General features: G+C 38.3%; 1 protein-coding gene across 1 annotated transcript in view; it reads left to right on the top strand.

The window, feature by feature from the left end:
* GMCL1 (germ cell-less 1, spermatogenesis associated) overlaps positions 1-20,357 on the top strand; it is an 87,514-nt gene that overhangs the window by 10,019 nt on the left and 57,138 nt on the right. Inside the window, exons 2-4 of the mRNA XM_007940094.2 lie at positions 14,147-14,270; positions 16,670-16,766; positions 18,540-18,637. Coding sequence (XP_007938285.1) covers positions 14,147-14,270; positions 16,670-16,766; positions 18,540-18,637 — 319 coding nt within the window. The remainder of the gene's footprint in view (positions 1-14,146; positions 14,271-16,669; positions 16,767-18,539; positions 18,638-20,357) is intronic.

The raw sequence follows: 20,357 nt of genomic DNA on the forward strand, positions 1-20,357 counted from the left end.
TAGATGATCTCTAAATTCAGGAGGGATATATTCAAGATCATACTTTGGCTCTCTTGGACTTGTTTTAATTGTCTTTAACTTCAGGTTGAATTTGCATATAAGCAACTGATGGTCTGTTCCACGATCAGCTCCTGGCCTTGTTTTGGCTGAAGATATTGAGCTTCTCTGTCACCTCTTTCCACAGATGTAGTCAATCTGATTCCTGTGTATGCCATCTGGTGAAGTTAACGTGTGTGGCCAATGTTTGTGTTGTTGAAAAAGGCATTTGCAATGAATAAATCATTGGTCTTGCAAAATTCTGTAATCCAATCTCCAGTGTTATTTCTATCACCAAGGCCCTATTTCCCATCTACCTGTGATTCTTCTTTGTTTCCAACTTTTGCATTCCAGTCACCAGTGATAATCAACACATCTTGATTGCATGTTTGATCAATTTCAGACAGAAATTGGTATAAATCTTCAATTTCCTCATCTTTGGCTTTGGTGATCGGTGTGTATATTTGAATAATAAATAGCAGTATTAACTTGTCTTCCTTGTAGGCATATGGGTGTTACCCTATCACTGACAGCATTGCACTTCAGGATAGATCTTGAAACGTTGTTTGTGGCAATGAGTGCCATGCCATTCCTCTTCAATTTATCATTCCCAGCATAGTAGATCCTATGGTTATCTGATTCAAAATGGCCAAAACCAGTCCATTTCAGCTCAGTAGTGCCTAGAATATCAATCTTTATGCATTCCATTTCATTTTTGACAACTTTTAATTTTCCTAGATTCATACTTTGTACATTCCATGTTCCAGTTATTAATGGATGTTTGCAGTTATGTCTTCCCATTTTGAGTTGTGCCACATCAGCAAGTGGAGGGCCTGAAAGCTTTACTCCATCCACATTATTAAGGTTGGCTCTACTCTGAGGAGGCAGCTCTTCCCAGTCGTATTTTGAGTGCCTTCCTACCTGAGGGGCTCCTCTTCCGGCACTGTATCAGTCAGTGTTTCAGGGCTGTCATAAAGTTTTCCAGTAATATATCAGACAGTGTTTCACTGCTTTTCATAAGGTTTTCACTGTCCATTTCTTTAAGAAGTAGATGGCCCCTTTCTTCTTCTGAGACTGTCTTAGTCTGTAAGCTCTGTTGAAACCTGTGTACTGTGGGTGACTCTGCTGGTATTTGAAATACTGGTGGCATAGCCTCCAGCCTCACAGCAAACACAAGCCACCACAGTACAACACACTGACAGAGGAATGGTGCATAATTGGAATGGACATACTCAGCAACTGGCAGAATCCCCGTATTTGTTCCCTGACCTGTGGAATTAGGGTTATTAGGCTAGAAAAGGCCAAATGGAAGCCACTAGAACTGCTTCAACCTAGGAAAATAGTAAACTGTAAGCAATACCACATTCTTGGAGGGATTGGTTAGATTAGTGTTACCATCAAGAACTTGAAGGATGCCAGGTTGGAGATTCCCACCACATCTACATTCAACTCACCTGATTAGCATGGGCAGAAAACAGGTGATCTTGGAGAATGACAGTGGATTATCATAATCTTAAGTAGTTAGTGACTCCAGTTCCAGTTGCTGTCCCAGATATGATTTCATTGCTTAAGCAAAATGACACATATCCTGGAACCTGGTATACAGCTATTGATCAAGTACATGTTTTTTTGTTTAAATAGATATCTGCTAGGAAAGGCCGCCAGAAGCAGTTTGCTATCAACTGACAAGGCAATATACCTTCACCATCCTATGTCAGGAGGGTATCAACTCTTCAAACCTGTCATAATTTAGTCAGCAAGGACCATGATCACCTGCTTCTTCCATAAGACATCTCACTGGTCCATCACATTAATGATATTATACTGATTGGTCCTAGTGAGCAAGAAGTAGTAACTACTCTAGACTTAATTGATAAGATATTTTGAAAATAAATCCAGCAAAATTTCAGAGACCTTTCTAGGGATCCAGTGGTGTGGGTCGAGATATCTTTTCTAAGGTCAAGGATATGATGTTGCATTTGGCCCCTCCTTAACCAAAAAAAAAATGCATAGTACCTAGTGGTTCTCTTTGGATTTTGGAAGCAACATATTCCTCATTTGGGTGTGCTACTCCAACCCATTTACCAAGTGATGAATAAGCTCTTAATATTGAGTGGGGCCTGGAACAAGAGAAGGCTCTGCACAGGTCCAAGCTGTGATGTGAGCTCCTCTGCCACTTGATCTATATGATCTACCAGAGCTAATGGTAATAGAAGTTGGTGACAGATACAGATGCTCTTTGGAGCCTTTGACAGGCTTATATCGGTGAATCGCTGTAAAGACCTTTAGGATTTGGAGCAGAGTCCTGCCATCATCCATGAATAACTACTCTGCTTTTGTGAAATAGCTTTTGTTTTGCTAAATGCCACCAAGTTACCACCTGAGCTGAGCTGCCAGTCATAAACTGGGTGTTGTCTGACCCAAGCCATAAAGTTGGACATGCACAACAGCACTCCAGCATCAAATGGAAACAGTAAATATGATATTGGGCTCAAGCAGTCCCTGAAGGCGCAAGTAAATTGTATGAGGAAGTGGCCAAAATGCCCATGGTCTCCACTCCCACTGTATCACTTTCTCTCTCCCAGCCCACACTTGTGTCCTCTTGGGGGAGTTCCCTGCAGTCAGTGGACTGAGAAAGAGAAAACTTGGGCATGGTGTATAGATGGTTTTGGATGATGTGCAGGTACCACCTAAAAGTGAACAGCTGTAGCTCCTTTCTGGAATATCCCTGAAAGACTTTAGTGAAGAAAAATCCTCCAAGTGGGCAGAATATTGGGCACTGAACCTGGTTGTTCATTTTACTTTGTCAGGGAAGGAGAAATGGCCAGAAGTATGAAAGTATACCAGATTATAGGCTGTGGCCATTGGCTTGACTGGGTGCTTAAGGACTTGGAAAGGATGTATATTAGTTTACTAAGGCTGCTGTGGGAGCTCTGGTAGCATAGTGCCTAAGGCACTTGACTGCTAACCAGAAGGCTGGCAGTTCAAACCCACCAGCCACTCCTCGGAAGGTTGGACAATCTACTTCTGTAGTGATACCACCTCAGAAACCCAAGGAGGGGTTGCTATGAGTCGGGTCCAACTTGAGAACACATAACAACAACAAACAACAAGGCTGCTGTAGCAAAATACCAGAAATTGGTGGTTTATAAGGACAGAAATTTCTCGTCTCATAGTTTTGAAGGCTTGTTGTTGGTAGATGCTATCGAGTTGTCTCCAACTCATAGTGACCCTGTGCACAGCAGAACGAAACACTGCCAGCTTTGAGTGTGCTCTTCCTTTTTGGTTTTCTAACTGCAGGTCTTTTCACATTTCATCATAGTGATTGGCTTTGTCTGTTAGAGCTGCTCTTTGAAATTTTCTGTTCAGCTCTTTTATCTTGTCATTTCTTCCATTTGCTTTAGCTACTCTCTGCTCAAGGGCAAGTTTTAGAGTCTCTTCTGACAACCATTTTGGCCTGTTCTTCCTTTCTTGTCTTTTTAATGACCTCTTGCTTTCTTCATGGATGATGTTCTTGATGTCATCCCACAATTCTGGTTTTCAATCATTGGTGTTTAGTGCTATCACTACAGTGAACAAATCTGTTTTTTAGATGGTCTTTAAATTCAGGAGGCATATGATCAGGGTCATATTTTGGCTCTCATGGACTTGTTTTAGTTGTCCTCCACTTCAACTTGCACTTACATGTGAGCAGTTGATGGTCTGTTCCACAATCCGCTCCTGGCTTTGTTTTGGCTGAAGATATTGAACTTCTCCATCGCCTCTTGCCACAGGTGTAGTCAATCTGATTCCTATATATCCCGTCTGTCGAAGTCTACATGTATAACCATCATTTATATTTTTGAAAAAATGTATTTGCAATGAGTAAGTTGTTGGTCTCGCAAAATTTTATCATGCAACTTCCAGCATTATTTCTATCATGAAGGCCATATTTTCCAACTACTGGTGACTCTCCTTTGTTTCCAATTTTTGCATTCCATTCACCAATGATAATCAGCCCATCTTGATTGTGTTTTCAGTCAGTTTCAGACTGCATAGCATAGTGCCTAAGGCATTTGACTGCCAACCAGAAGGCTGGCGGTTCAAACCCACCAGCCACTCCTCGGAAGGAAAGTTGGGCAATCTACTTCCATAGTGATACTGCCTCAGAAACCCAAGGAGGGGTCGCTATGAGTTGGGTCCAACTCGACAGCACATGACAACAACAACAACTGAAGTTGGTAGAAATCTTCAGTTTCCTCATCTTTGGCTTTGGTGGTTAGTGCATAGATTTGAATAATAGTTGTATTAACTGGTCTTCCTTAGGTGTATGGATATTATCCTATCACTGACAGCACTGTACTTCAGGATAGATCTTGAAACAGTCTTTGTGACAATGAATGCCACACCATTCCTCTTTAATCTGTCATTCCCAGCATAGTAGATCATATGGTTGTCTGATTCATAATGGCCAAAACCAGCCCATTTCAGCTCACTAATGCCTAGGATATCGATCTTTACGTATTCCATTTCATTTTTTACAACTTCCAGTTTTCCTAGATTCATACTTCGTACATTCCATGTTCTGGTTATTAATGGATGTTTGCAGCTGTTTCTTCTCATTTTGAATCATGCCACATCAGCCAATGAAGGTCCTGAAAGCTTCACTCCATCCATATCATTAAGGTTGTTTGTACTTTGAGAAGTCTCTTCCCCAGTCATGTTTTAAGTGCCTTCCGACCTGATGGGCTCATCTTCCAGCACTATATTGGACAATGTTTCAAGGCTATTCATAAAGTTTTCCGCTGATATTTCAGACACTGTTTCACTGCTATTCATAATGTTTTTCCTGGCCAATTCTTTGAGAAGTGGATGGCATCTTCCTTCTTCCAAGTCTGTCTTAGTCTGAAAGCTTCACTGAAACCTGTCTACCGTGGGTAACCCTGCTGGCATTTTACAACACCAGTGGCATAGCCTCCAGCCTCACAGCAATGTGCTAGCCACCACAGGGCAACAAACACACTGACAGGTTCATCTCCCTTAGTTGTTCCTAAGCACTCTGCTCAACCTCAAGCTCCACACCTGCCTATCAGGGCCCAACCTTAAATAAACCCACCCCAGAAGCCCCAAGCTGTGTTCTCTTCTGAAGGCTCAACTCAAAACTCACTGCCCAAGAATCAAACCCGACTCATAGCAACCTGTCCTTGGGTTTCTGAGGCTAGGAGTCTGAATTCAGGATGTCAGTAGAATCATGTCTCTCTGAAGGCTCTAGGGAAAGATCCTTTCTTGTCTTTCTCAGCTTCTGGTAGCCCTGGAAATTCCCTGACTTTGAGCTGCAGCTTAAATTCCTCGTCACATGACCACCTTCCCTCTGACTCTTTTCATTTTTAAGGGTACCACTCAGATTGGATTAGGACCCACCCTACTTGAGTATGACCTCATGTTAACTGATAATATCTTCAAAGACCCTATTTCCAAACAAGGTTGTGTTCACAGGTACCAGGGGTTAGGACTTCAACATATGTTTTGAGGGGTATGATTCAATCCAGAACATGATTGGAAAATTGGTAACAAGGTAGTTTAGGGAAAAGGCATATGAATAGACATCTCTGAATGGGCAATAAACATAAGGATAATTTGCATGTTCACCAAAGGGTCAATCACTTCAGCAGAAAATATAAATAATTAAGTGGGTCTGATAACCCATTCTGTGGATATCAATGAGCCATTTTCCCCACGAATGAGTGTACTTCCACTCCTGGCATTGCCAAATGAACTCATAAACAAAATGACCATGGTGATAGCAATGGAGTTTATCTATGGACCCAACAACATGGACTTCCACTCACTGTAGCCAGCTTGGCTACAGCCACTGCTGAGTGCCTAGTCTGCTAGCAGCAGAGATCAACACTGAAACCCCAGTATATCTCCATTTCCTTTTGTTGTCAGCTACTTGGTGGTAGATTCATTACATAGAACGTTTAAATGTGGAAGGAGTAGTGTTTATTTCTTCTGGAATAGACACTTACTCTGAACATGGATTTTTCTCCCCTAAATGCAGCACATCTACCAAGTTACCATCAGTGGGCTCAGAATGCCTTATCCACCATTATGGTATCCCATGCAGCGCTGCTTCTAATAAATCCTTCACAACAAATGAAGTGCAGCAGAGGCCATATGCTCATGAAATTCACTGCTCTTACCATCTCATCATGTTCCTGAAGCAGCTGGCTTGATAGAATGATTGGAATGGCCTTTTGAAGACTAAATTATAGCACTGGCTTACAGGGTTGAGGCATTGTTCTCCAGGAGACTGATGATGTTGTTAGGTGTGGTAGATTCAGTTCTGACTCATAATGACCCCATATACAACAGAATAAAGTACTACCTGGTCCTGTGCCATCTTCACAATCCTGGCTGTGTTTGAGCCCATGGTTGTAGCTGTTATGTCAGTCTATCTCATTGAAAATCATTTCTCTTTTTCGCTGACCCTTTACTTTACGAAGCATGATATCTTTCTCCAGGAACTGGTCCCTATGTCTAAAGTAAATTAGATGAAGTCTCACCATCCTTACTTCTAAGAAGCATTCTGGTTGTACTTCTTCCAAGACAGATTTGTTTGTTCTTCTGACAGTCTGTGGTATATTCAATATTCTTTGCCAACACCATAATACAAAGTCATCAATTCTTCAGTCTTCCTTATTCATTGTCCAGCTTTTGCATGCAAATGAGGTGATTGAAAATACCATGGCTTGGGTCAGCCTTAGTCCTCGAAATAACATCTTTGTTCTTTAACACTCTAAAGAGGTGTTTTGCAGATTTGCCCAATACAGTACATTGTTTGATTTCTTGACTGCTGCTTCCATGGATGTTAATTGTGGATCCTTTTCTCCATTTATCATGATGTTGTTTATCAGTCCATTTGTGAAGATTTTTGTTTTGTTTATATTGAGGTGTAATCTATACTGGAGGCAGTAGTCTTTATCCATACGCGCTTCAAGTCCTCTTCACTTTCAGCAAGCAAGGTTGTGTCATCTGCATATCACAGGTTGTGAATAAGTCTTCCTCCAATCCTAATGCTGTATTGTTTTTCATATAGTCCAGCTTCTCAGATTATTCGCTCACCATACAGATTGAATAAGTATGGTGAAAGGATACAACCCTGATGCACACTTTTCCTGATTTTAAATTGCACAATATCCCCTTGTTCTGTTTGAACAACTGCCTCTTGGTCTGTGTACACATTACTTACAAGCACAACTAAGTGTTCTCGAATTCCCATTCTTCGCAATGGTATCCATAATTTTTCATGATCCACATATTGGAATGTCCTTGCATAGTCAGTGATACACAGGTTAACATCTCCTGGTATTCTTTGCTTTCAGCCAGAATCCATCTGACATCAGCCATGATAACCCTCGTTCCACATCCTCTTCTGAATCTGGCTTGAATTTCTGGCAGAGCCTTCTCTGTGTACTACTGCAACTGTTTTTCATAATCTTCAGCAAAATATTACTTGCATGTGATATTAATGATATTGTTCAATAATTTCTGCATTCTGTTTCATCTTTTTTCTCTGGAATGGGCACAAATACAGATCTGTTCCAGGCAGTTAGCCAGATAGCTTTCTTCCAAATTTCTTGGCATAGATGAGTGAGTACTTCAGCATTGTGTCTGGGATTCCATAAGTTCCGGGAGCTTTGTTTTTCATCAGTGCCTTCAGTGCAGCTTGGACTTCTTCCTTCAAAACCATCAGTTCTTGATCATATGCTCCTACCTGAAATGGCTGAATGTTGACCAATTCTTTTTGGTACAGTAACTCTTTGTATTCCTTCCATCCTCTTTTGATATTTCCTGCATCATTCAATGTTTTGCCCTTAGAATCCTTCAATATTGTAACTTGAGGCTTGAATTTTTTCTTTAGTTCTTTCAGCTTGAGAAATGTTGACGATGTTCTTGCCTTTTGGTTTTCTAACCCCAGGTCTTTGTACATTTCATTATAATACTTTACTTTGTCTTCTTGAGCTGCCCTTTGAGTTCTTTTGCTCAGTGCTTTTACTTCTTCAATTTGCTTTAGCTACTCTACATTCAAGAGCAAGTTTCTGAGACTCTTCTGAAGCCCATTTTGGTCTTTTCTTTCTTTCCTCTCTTTTTAATGACCTTTTGCTTTCTTTGTATATGATGTCCTTGCTGTTACCCTGCAAGTCATTGGGTCTTTGGTCATTAGTATTCAATATGTCAAATCTATTCTTGATGGTTTCTAAATTCAGATGGGATATACTTAAAATTGTATTTTGGCTCTTGTTGACTTGTTTTAAATTCCTTCAGCTTCACCTTGAACTTGCATATAAGCAATTGGTCTTTTTGGCAGTTAGCCCTTGGCCTTGTTCTGACTGGTAGTATGGAGCTTCTCCATCATCTCTTTCCACAAAGTAGTTGATTTGTTTCCTTTGTATTCCATCTGCTGTGGCCCACTTGTATAGTCGCCTTTTATGTTGTTGAATGTATCACTGGTCTTGCAGAATCTATGATGTCATCTCCAGCATCATTTCTATCACCAAGCCATATTTTCCAAATATTGATCCTTCTTTTTGTTTCTAGCTTTTGAATTCCAATCATCAGTAATTATCAGTGCATCTTAATTGCATATTTGATCAATTTCACATTGCATATGTTGGTAAAAATCTTTAATTTCTTCATCTTTAGCATTAGTGGTTGGTGCATAAATTTGAACAATAGTCTTATTAACTAGTTTTCCTTATAGGAGTATGGATAATATTCTATCATTAACAGTGTTGTGCATCAGGATAGATCTTGAAATGAGGAGACTCTATAAATCAGCATCCAATATAGCACTGTTTATTACATAGCTAGGATTCATGAGTCCAGGAATCAAGAGAGAAATGGGAGTGGCACCACTCACTATTACTCCTGGTGACCCACTCGCAAAATTTTTGCTTCCTGCCCTCATGACTTTATGCTTTGCTGGTCTTAAGGGCTTAATTCCAAAGGGAGGGATGCTTCAACTAAGAGACACAACAATGATTCTGTTGAACTGAATATTAAGACTGCCACCTGGCCACTTTGGACTCCTCATGCCTCTGACTCAGCAGTCAATGAAATGAGTTACTGTACTGATTGTGAAGGATCCTGATTGCCAGGGGGAAATTGGACTGCTTCTACACCATGGAGATAAGGAAGATTATGTCTGAAATACAGGAGCTCCCATAAAACCTCTCTCTAAGTACTTCTGTGCATTGTGATTAAGGTCAGTGGAAAACTACAGCAACCTAGCAGGATATGGCTTAGATCCTTCTGGATTAGAGGTTTAGGTCATAATACCAGTTGAAGAACCAAAACCAGCTAAAGTGCTTTCTGAAAGCATGTTGCTGTTGTTGCTGTTGTTGTTGTTGTTGTTATGTGCCGTCAAGTCAGACCCAAGTCATAGTGACCCCTCTTTGGGTTTCCAAGGCATTATCACTACTGAAGTAGATTGCCTCATCTTCATACCGAGGAGTGGCTGGTGGGTTTGAACTGCCAGCCTTCTGGTTAGCAGTCAAGTGCCTTAGGCACTACACTACCAGAGCTCCTGAAAGCATAGGGAATATCTAATGGATAGTGGAAGATGGTAGTAATACATATCAGCTATGACCATATGACCAATTGCAGAAGATAGGATTATAAAATAAGTACCACTTATTTTGTCATAAATCTGTATTGAGTGTGTGTGTGTGTGTGTGTGTTATGTTTTCAGGTTTTTCTGCCTTTTCAGACACAATTGCATGGAATCCTTCTGCTCTAAGCCTAGAACTCCCTCTTGGATCCCTCCACCCTTCTTATCCAATCTAGATCCAATCATTATTGTCAAGGTATGCTCTTACTCTACAGCTTAGTTTCACCATTCCCTGGGATTGGATCCACTGTTTTCAGTAGCCTGTATCTTTTTTCTTTCTCACTCATTTTAGGGAAGCGTTTTTCTGTGAAAGGGTACAAAAAGAAATAATTGTGCAAATCTAAAAATAAATTTAATCTGTCACTTTATCAGTCCTTGGAGTTGGTATAGAAATCTAATCTAAAATACCTTTCCTTCATTTCTTTGTTATTGCTTCACTGTCTTCTAGTCTACAGTGTTGATGAGAAATTTGATGCTGGTCTAATTCTCTTTTAGGTGACTTTTTTTCTTTGGTATCTGTAATTTAACTAGAATGCCCATGTGTGTGAGTCTTTTACTGGCCTTGCCGTTTGGTGTCACTCTGCAATCTAGAGGCTGGTTACTTTAGTTTTAATTTCTTCCATAATCTCCTTTTCTTTGCTTTCTTGCTTTTCTTGCTTTCTAGAACCTCAACTTAATTGAATTTTGGATTTCTTGGATTGCACATGTTTCTTTTCTTTTTTCATTTTTTGCTCTATATTCTAGGAAATTCCCTTAACATTCTTTTTCATCCCCTTTTGACTTTTTAATTTCAGCAATCATAGTTTTAGTCTCTAAGGAGCTCTTTCATTCTTGTTCAGAATAGTCCATTATCATAGCAGCCTGTTCTTATTTTATAAATGTAATAATATCAGATAATCTGAGTGTAGTAATCAGAGCATTTTTTGTTTGTTTGTTTTTAAGTTCTCTTTTTCCTGAATTATATGTTTCCTCTGTGGCTAGTTTTTCTCTCTTGTATGGCCTCTAGTGTTACTAATTTTTCTCATGTTGGGTGATCCTTGATTGTCTCCTTATATTTAAGAATGGGTAGTTGGTTTGTGTGTATATATTTTTTTACTTGAATAAGTAGATATACTTCCAATAAGCCTTTTCTTTGAGTAGTAAGATTGACTACTAGCTCCATGAATATGTGTGAAGTTATGCTTTGCTTTAGAGCAGAGGTTCCCAATCTATTTTGGTTTACAGTGCTCTTAGTGTCTTAGTAATGTTTTTTATGACACTTCTGAGTTTGTTGTGGTACTCTCTGGCACCTTGGCACACAGTTTGAGAACCGTGATTTAGGTTCAGTAGGTTGGGCACTAAAGACTATAGATTCCTCAAATGCCAGAATGAGGATTGCCTTATCTAGGGTGTACCCTCTGGTGCGTAGTGCCTAAGACACTTGACTGCTAACCAGAAGCACCAGCCACTCCAAACCCACCAGCCACTCCTCGGAAGGAAGATTGGGCAATCTACTTCTGTAGTGATACTGCCTCCAAAACCCAAGGAGGAGGTTGCTATGAGTCAGATCCAACTCAATGGCAGTGAATTTGTTTGTTTGTTTTATCTAGGTTGCCAATACCCATTCTAAAGCCTTGTATCTTTCTGATAAGTTTGTTCTATTTCTTTCTAAAAGAACCTTGGGATCTTTTTGCCTGATTGATCTGCAGTCTGGCTATCAGTGCTTTGTATTCGTAGATAGTGAAGGTGGCCTTTAGGGGGACAAGTTTCCTCATATTCTGCCCCAATTTTCACTTCTGTCTTTTGTGTCCCTGAGTTTTTCCTCTTCCCCTTCCAATCCTTAGGGTTTGAAGGACAGATAGGTTCTAACTTTTATCATAGCCCTTCATATTATATTCTGGGCTATGGCTTTCTCTGCTATTTTTCATTCCAATTTGTTTTCTAACTTCCAGAGCAATAGAATTTCTCTTAACAGGTGATAGACCCACCATTTTTCCTGTTGTGGGTTTATTCCTTTCTGTACGTTTGATCTTTTAATGTAATTTGGACAGAGAGGAGAAGCAAACATATACTCCTTCCACTATAAACTAGAAGCTATGTTGTTTCATTTCTCACAATAACCCTGTGAAGTAGGTTATTAATTAATAGTAATTAATATCTTCTTTTTACACATGGGGTAACTGAGCTGTGGTAGAACTGGGACTCAAACCCAAGTGTGTCTCCTACCAAAGCATGTGCTATTTTTATTGTCTCTTGGCAAGAAGTGTTAAAATACACTGGTTCAAGAAATCATCTGAAACGGTAGTTTCACTTTTTAAAAGACATTTAAAATATTTAACTAGTAGAAAAGCTAATAGAACCAAAAAAAAAGTAGGAAAGCTAATAGAACTAGCCAGGAATTCAAAAGATTTTGGTTTTTCCACATTTGATGGATTATCTTGAACAATGATTTTAAAATATTTTAAAAATATAATCATCCCTTTCTTTAACACTTATGCAGAAATCCATTACCTGGTGCTGTTCTGATTAAGGTGGAGTGGAATGCCCAAAGTCCTACCACTCAGCTTCCCCCTTAAGCATGAATTTGAAACTTTTGCTCATATACTACATACCATTTTTCCAATGAAAAATAATGTTTTAACTAGTTTAAGAATAATTTGCTACCATATGCAACCCTAAAGAAGAATGTAGAATCTGCAAAACAGTGCATAACATGGACGAACTCAGGGGACATTATGCTGAGTGAAGTAAGTCAATCATAGAAGGATAAATATTGTATTAGTCTGTTATTGTAAAAGGCAAGGAAAGGTTTATCTATGGAAGGAAATTTTTGTTGGTTACCAGGGTTGGGAGGGGAGGGAAGGGAAGACTGCTAGATGGGTAGAGATAAGTATTAATTTGGATGAAGAGAAGGGCAATGTACCAAATGTGAGTTACCAACACAGTAGCATTGAGGAAGAGGAAGACAGAGAGAGGTACATGGGAGGTACAGAAAACAAAGATGAACCCTTAGCACACACAGTACTGTGTTGTCAATGAAGGCAAACATTGATCTATAGGTGAATAGATGGGTGGACAGGCTGAACTATTAGGTATGTCTGTTCAGGGGGGAGTGTGCCCATGACCATGTATAGGGTTGGCAGACAGTGTTTCTACAAGTGTATTTGAATGTTCTCTAAGAATTCCCAGGTATATAGTAGAGCTGACAGGGGACAATGTTTTGGTCACTTCTTGGCCACAACCAGCTACCCAGAGGAAATGAGTAGTTGGACCTGTGGGCTTGAGACAATAGTTGCATGGGACATCAAGCTCAATTGGCATAACATATTACACAAAAACATTGTTCCTCATCCTACTTTGGCAAGTAGCGACTGGGATTTTAAAAGCTTGCAAGAGGTCATCTAGATGCAACGATAGGTCTCTCATCCAGAGCAAAGAAGAATGAAGAAGACCAAAGATGCATGGAAACAGTTAGTCCAAGTACTGGTACACCATGAAATCCTCAGACTATATGACTGCGAGACCGGGACCAGATGGTGCCCAGCTATTATTGTCAGCCACTCACAGGGGAATCAGTGTAGGAGATCCTGGATAGAGTGGGAGAACATTGTGGAACAAAACTCAAAATCATGAATATAAAAAAAGGGGGATCAGGTTTGCTTGTCTGATAGAGCCTGGTGGCACCACTGAGACTATGGCCCCTAGGTGCCCTTCAGGTCTAGAATTGAAACCACTCCTGGGGCTTCCAGACAAACAAAAGACAGGCATATGTGCTGAATATTTACATTAGGTAGATACACTCCTTGGAGAGCTCAATCATGGGAGAGTAGAAGGGCTTTGTATCCACAGGGAGACAGCTCAGGTGGCAGGAGTGCATGGAGGGATGGACACAGGGAAGAGGTAACTGTTGGGAGGAAGTGGGAGGGGGCCTGTTGCATTGTGGGAAATTGTAGTCAATGCCATGAGACAAAGTGCATGTGAGCTGCTGTATGGAAAGTGAATTTGTTCTGTAAACTTTCACCCTAATCACAATAAAAATTAGGAAAAAAAAATTATTTGTCTGAATGAACTTCACTGTTGTTCCCCACATTTTAGTTGCTTACCAATGTTATCGACATTACAGTGAGATCCCCTGTAGTGCTGCTCCACCATGCTGACTTAATTTCTTCATTTTTGAATAAGTAATTTACTTAGTTCAAAAATCAAAGAAGGCAAAAAGGTGTATGGTGAAAGGTACATGCTACCCTATTTATCCACTGACACCCCTCCCATGAATAGAGAACCCAGAGGTAGTCACTCTTAATAGTCCTTCCTGTACTCTTCCATATATGAGCCAAGACAAATATATAATATCCCCCATCCTTTTACAGAATGGACATGTTAACTGTAATAGAACTTGAACAAAAGGGGTATTTTGAGTTAGTGCAAAATCAATAAAACACTGTTTTACATATGTGTAACTTGTATTTCTTTTAACAGGAAAAAATTAAAGAGTACGTCCAAATATATTTATCAGACATTGTTTTTGAATGGTGAAAATAGTGACATTAAGATTTGTGCCCTAGGAGAAGAGTGGAGCTTACACAAAATATATTTATGTCAAGTAAGTATTTTATGTTTTCTGTGTGCATACAGAATTGACCACTTCAGAAAAAACTCTCAAACTCTTTTAAATCATGTTTTTTCTCACTGAATTTGACACTAATATTTTGCATGGACAGTAATTGTTTGGTATTCTAATCTGATTTAAAAAAAAAAAGTCTGTCTTATCAGAAAATGATGAACACTGTGGTCTGGAAAACATTTTAAATTTTCATTTTCATCCCAGACTAACGTTAATTCTTGACATTTCCTTAATTAGTTGCTTATTTTGGTTCCTTCTGTTGATAAAAGGGGAAAAGTTAGAAAAAAAAATGTTTAACATTAAAGTTAAGATTGCTGAATTTGTTTATTTTATGTATGATTATTTCAGTTGGATAAATTTATTTGAAATGTTCCTTTGTAGTTAAGGTTGAACATGAGTGGACATTCCTGACACTTACTCATCCCTCTCTCCTCAGAAATCTAATTAAAGACTAAGTCATTTAGCTGGTATACTTAAAATTTCTGGGCTGAAAACATTACTCCATCCTAAAAATTCAAAATTTTCGAAATAGAAGAAAATGTTACCGCTAATGGCTTAAATATTTCATTCATTCATTCAATAATGAGATTTATTATGTGGTAGGCATTTTTCTAAGCACTGGGGATACAGCAGTGAACAGAACAGTTCTTATTCTTTGGAGCTTATATTTTACCTGTCTTCTTCACCATCTGAGAATAATTACTTATAAGACAGTATAGTATAAAATTTTTCATTTGAAGTATTTTTAAAAGAATTGTTTCTCTAGCATTGTAATCATAATGTTTTTTATTTAAATTTTTTGAACTATTTTGACTTGAAGTATATAGCCCAGAGAATATAACAGAATATTGATTTCAACTTGAGGATATATGGTCCATGTCTTATTTATTTTTCTATCACCAGTTTTTGTGAACTAGAGAATAAGAAGGCCTCTTTTATGACTTTCCCTCCCAAGAAAAACTGGATCAATTAAAATGCAAGCCACATGCTAAAATAGAAACCACCTGAGGACCGAAGCAAAGTATATTTTCTTTATTGCTATATTCATCGTGCCATTACATACTAAATACTTAATAAAATTTAAAATAAATTAGTTAATATTTGACATTCTTTGTGTGTGTGTGTGTGTGTGTGTGATTTGGGTAGAAGTTTACAGAGCAAATTCACTTTCCAAACAGCAGCTCGCATACACTTTGTCTAATGGCATTGACTGCAGTTTCCCACAATGCAACAGGTCCCTTCCTACTTCCTCCCCATAGTTACCTCTTCCCTGTGTCCTTCCCTTCCATGCACTCCTGCCCCCTGAGCTGTCTCCCTGTGCATACACAGCCCTTCTATTCTCCCATGATTGTTCTCTCCAAGCAGTGTATCTACCTCATGTAAACGTTATTTGACACATTCTTAAGGTAATTCTAATTATGAAGAATGCTCTCTGGAAGGTAACTAAAGACCTCATCCATTTTTGTACTGTTGTAAGATTTCAAGTCCATTCTGATAATTTAGATAAAACTAAATTTTGGATTTTCCTAAATTTTGGGGGGGTTTATCCTATTAGGACTGATTCAGGATTAGTCTGGACCCTTTATACTGAGGTACAGTAAAGATTTAACAGCTTGAGAACTTTTTAGTCTCCTCTCCCCTTGTATTATTATTTATCTACTTTGTGTGTTATATATTTATGAAAGATATATAAATATATGACTTAATTCTAAGCTTGAGTTTAGAATCTCATTGAAAAGAAAACATATACGTGTAATATACTCAGAAATTGCCTTGTTAAAAGAAGTAACTAAGCTTACTTAATTGCCATTTGTGTTTTAACTAAGTAAAAAGCTAATGAGGTTCAAATAGTAATGTAGAAATTCAGTTCACTTAGTAATAGAATTTGGTTTGTTGTTGTTGTTATTTGCCGTCGAGCATTTGGTTTAGTCTTTGTTAAATTAAGAACCCCTGGTGGCACAGTGGTTAAGTGCTCAGCTGCTAACCAAAAGTTCTATAATTTGAACATACCTGCCACTCCATAGGAGAAAGATGAGGCACTCTGCTTCCATGAAGATCACAGCCTTGGACACTGTATGGAGCAGTTCTGCTCTGTCCTGTAGGGTCTCCATGAGTCGGAATCAACTTGATGGAGGTGGATTTGGTTGTTTTGTTAAATTAGTACTAAATTGAAAGTATTTGGTATACTTTGATATAATTAATAATGTCCTTATCTTAATTTCTTTTCCTCTATAGACATATTTGGCAATTCTTTTTCTCTTAATGTAGTGGATAAGTTATGATAGGATAGTTGCTCAAAATTAGAAATGGGAAAATAATTTGGCAGACACAAAGTACAGCATAATCATTGACCTTTTTTTTTTTTTTTTTTTTTAAAGTCTGGCTACTTTTCTAGTATGTTCAGTGGCTCTTGGAAAGAATCCAGCATGAATATTATTGAACTGGAAATTCCTGACCAGAATATTGATATAGAAGGTAATCACCAAATTATAATTATACACAAATCATAAAAACATAACCTTTTTATTCGTTTTGTAGAAAATAAAAAAATAGTTTCTTCTAACCTTGTAAGCTAAGAAAAGATCCATTTAAACATCCCAAGGAGATAACTTTATACTGATTTACTCCATAGTTCTGTTCTACCTATCCCTAATCTAGTCATGTGGGCCTTACTTTATTTACTTATCTTTGTAAATATAGCTGCCTGGGATATGGAGGACATAGAATGAAAGAAGACCTTTTTAAAAAAATAAAAAAATAAAAGAATTACATATAAAATCTGGCAAATAACATTCATTTACTGTTCCCTATACATGAATTATTTTCTGGGAGCAATAAGTATATGACTCATGTAAACACAATGTTTTAAGAGTTATAAAGGTACTTAGTAAGGAAGTGGAGGTCCAGAGGATTTAAGGGACTTATTTTGGGTCTCAGAGCAGTTTAGTTAGCCTAGAATACACTATACAGCTCTTTTACCTCCTGTTCGAGTGCTCCTTCTATTCCCGTCAAGGAGCTCTGGTGACGCAGTGGTTAAAGCATATGGCTGCTAATCAAAAGGTCAGTGGTTTGAACCCACCAGCTGCTCCACAGGAGAAAGGGCATTCTGCTTCCATAAAGATTTACAGCCTTGAAAACCCTCTTGGGGCAGTTCTACTCTGTCCTGTAGGGTCTCTGTAAGTTGGAATTGACTACATGGCAGTGGGTTTTCTCTTCCCCTTATTGGTAACCTAGTACCAACCACATAGTCAAAAAGAAAATTTAAGAATATTCACAAAGCAACCATGTGGGCTACACATGAGAGTGGCAGCAGAGTGAAGGATGGACAAGCTTAGACAACTATGAGAGCTGGGCATAAATGTCTGAGGTCATTCTAGGTGGAGAGTTCAGCTAGTCTAAAGACACAGAGGTGAAATGTACTTGGTGGGTGTGTTGGGGACAAGCATATGAAATTTACCACTACAGCAGTGACATAAAATGGAGATGGAAGTGAGTACTAAAGCTAAGGAGATATTAAGGATCAGGTCAGAGAGACGCGACCAAGAGTTTGGGTTTGATGCACTGGAGTTTGAATGGTAAATCTCTCATTTGCTTACGTGATCATTGGTAAGCCTTATCTGTTAAAGAGTTAAGGAGCTGGGCTGCTACTTGAAAGCTTGGCAGTTCGAAACCACCATCTGTCTCTTAAGAAAAAGACCTGGTAGTCTGCTTCTGTGGAGAGTACAACCTGGGAAACCCCATGGGGGCAGTTTTACTCTGTCATAGAAGTTATCTATGAGTTGGAAGCAACTCCCCGTACATAACATGTAAGCTGTGCATTCAGTGAGTCACCACTGGGGGTGTGTGGCATGGACAAGACCAGGAGCTATGCCACACTCTGTAGTGGTGAAACATCAGGGCTAAGATCATCATTGGATCTTTCTGCTTAAAATTAATCTACTCAAGGATATTATGATAAAACTTCTTCCAAGGGTATCTTAATTCTGACCACTGACATTCAGATTAGATACTAAAAGAATCCAACTAGACTTCATAGAATAAACAGAAATGTACAATGTTATTAAATTAGCACTGTCAATCAGTAACCATTACTAGCATTTTAACTGGTGGTACTTCTCTTTTCCTTTTGTGTACATACCTGATTTAGATACATGTTGTATTTCTGTGTGAAGATAGTCAATTGTTATTTTTTAAATACCATATTTTTATAATTGTTGTTTCATTCTACATAAATACTTTTGCTTTCAGCATTGCAAGTTGCATTTGGTTCACTGTATCGAGATGATGTCTTAATAAAACCTAGTCGAGTTATTGCCATTTTGGCAGCAGCTTGTATGCTACAGTTGGTAAGTATGTGTGTTATTGGGAGAAAAGTTCATAGTTTTGTCCTTGTTTCAAAATATCTATTCTAAAAACAAAAATATAACTTAGCTTTTTATAATTTTTAAAATAAAAATTAAATGTATAAATATGACATTTCTTAGAAGTCATTTAAAATGTTTAACCAAAAGCAATTTATTATAACTGAGGGAGTCATGTTGTTTAGCACAAGTGCAAGCTATTTCTGTGTAGATGTCTTAGTGTTATTGTGATATAGAAAAACTTTGTCTAAGTCCATTTATAGATTTCTATTAGTTAATGACTAATCTTGATTATTATTAAGGTAGATGGTTGTAATTACTAATTGCTTAGTTCATTGGTCTATAAACTTTTGAGTACCTACTCTATAAATAGTTTCTTGATTATGAAATAATTATGTATAAACTACATATATGTATTTTATTCTACTGGTAGAATGATAGACTTGTTCATTCAACAGTATTTTATTAAATAATCTGTCAAACTAAGCATAGAAACACAAAGATAAATTGAGATTCAGTGCCCATCTTCAAAGACCTTATAACATAGTGTTTGTGGGCCAATATAGTGTTCCCAAAAGTAAAGTATGAGCTGCCCAATATTGTAGATAAAATAATAAATGTCTTGTAGGATATAGTGATGTACAAAGAAGGGAGGAGTCAGTTCAACCTGATGGTGTCATAGAAGAAGGTGATGTTTGAGGCTGAGTCTTGAAAGTTGAAAATATGTTTATCTTGCAAAAAAAGAGTGGTGAAGGAAGAACATTTCAGACAGAGGGAACAGTAAACTATGACTTAGAGATAAGAAACAATGGATGATTAGAGAACCTAAGCAGAACATGGCTCTAGCATAGAATTTAAGAAGGATTGGAGAGAAGGAGACAGAGGTCAGAATCATGAAAGTCCCTCTGTATCTTGCTAGACTTGGTAGAATAAACAGAAATGTACAATAGTATTGAATTAGCACCATCAATCAGTAATCATTACTAGCATCAGTAACCATTACTAGCATTTTAATTGGTGATGCTTCTCTTTGTTGTTGTGGTTATGTGCCATCGAGTTGGACCCGACTCATAGCGACCCCTCCTTGGGTTTCCAAGGTGATATCACTATGGAAGTAGATTGCCCAACCTTCCTTCGGAGGAGTGGCTGGTGGGTTTGAACCACCAGCCTTCTGGTTAGTAGTCAAATGCCTTAGGCACTACTCTACCAGAGCTCCTAGATACTGTCTTTAGACTTTACATATAAGTACCTTTGGAAGATTTTAATCAGGGGATTATGTTTTAGAAAGAGTACTTCAGGAACAATGTGAAAGATAGATTGAGGAAAGATAAATATAACACTAGAGACAAAAATTTGTTGCCACTGTACCTCACACCACACACAAAAATGAACTCCAGATGGATCAAAGACTTAAATGTGAAACCTAGAACTATACAGTTCCTCAAGGAAAATTTAGGGTCAAATTTAAGGGCCCTAATATATGGTATAAATAGACTATCAAGCATAATTCAAAATGCACCAACAGCAGAAGAGAAGCCAGATAATTGGGACCTTCTAAAAATTAAATTTTTATGTGCTTCCGAAGACTTCTCCAAAAGAGTCAAAAGAGAGCCTACAGATTGGGAAAAAATATTTGGTAATAACATATCTGACAAGGGACTTATCCCTAGAATTTATAGAACGCTTCAACACCTCAGTAACAAAA

Source organism: Orycteropus afer, unplaced genomic scaffold, assembly GCF_000298275.1.
Source record: "Orycteropus afer afer isolate SDZICR_OR568_19922 unplaced genomic scaffold, OryAfe1.0 scaffold00065, whole genome shotgun sequence".
In the NCBI taxonomy this organism is placed as follows: Eukaryota; Metazoa; Chordata; class Mammalia; order Tubulidentata; family Orycteropodidae; genus Orycteropus; species Orycteropus afer.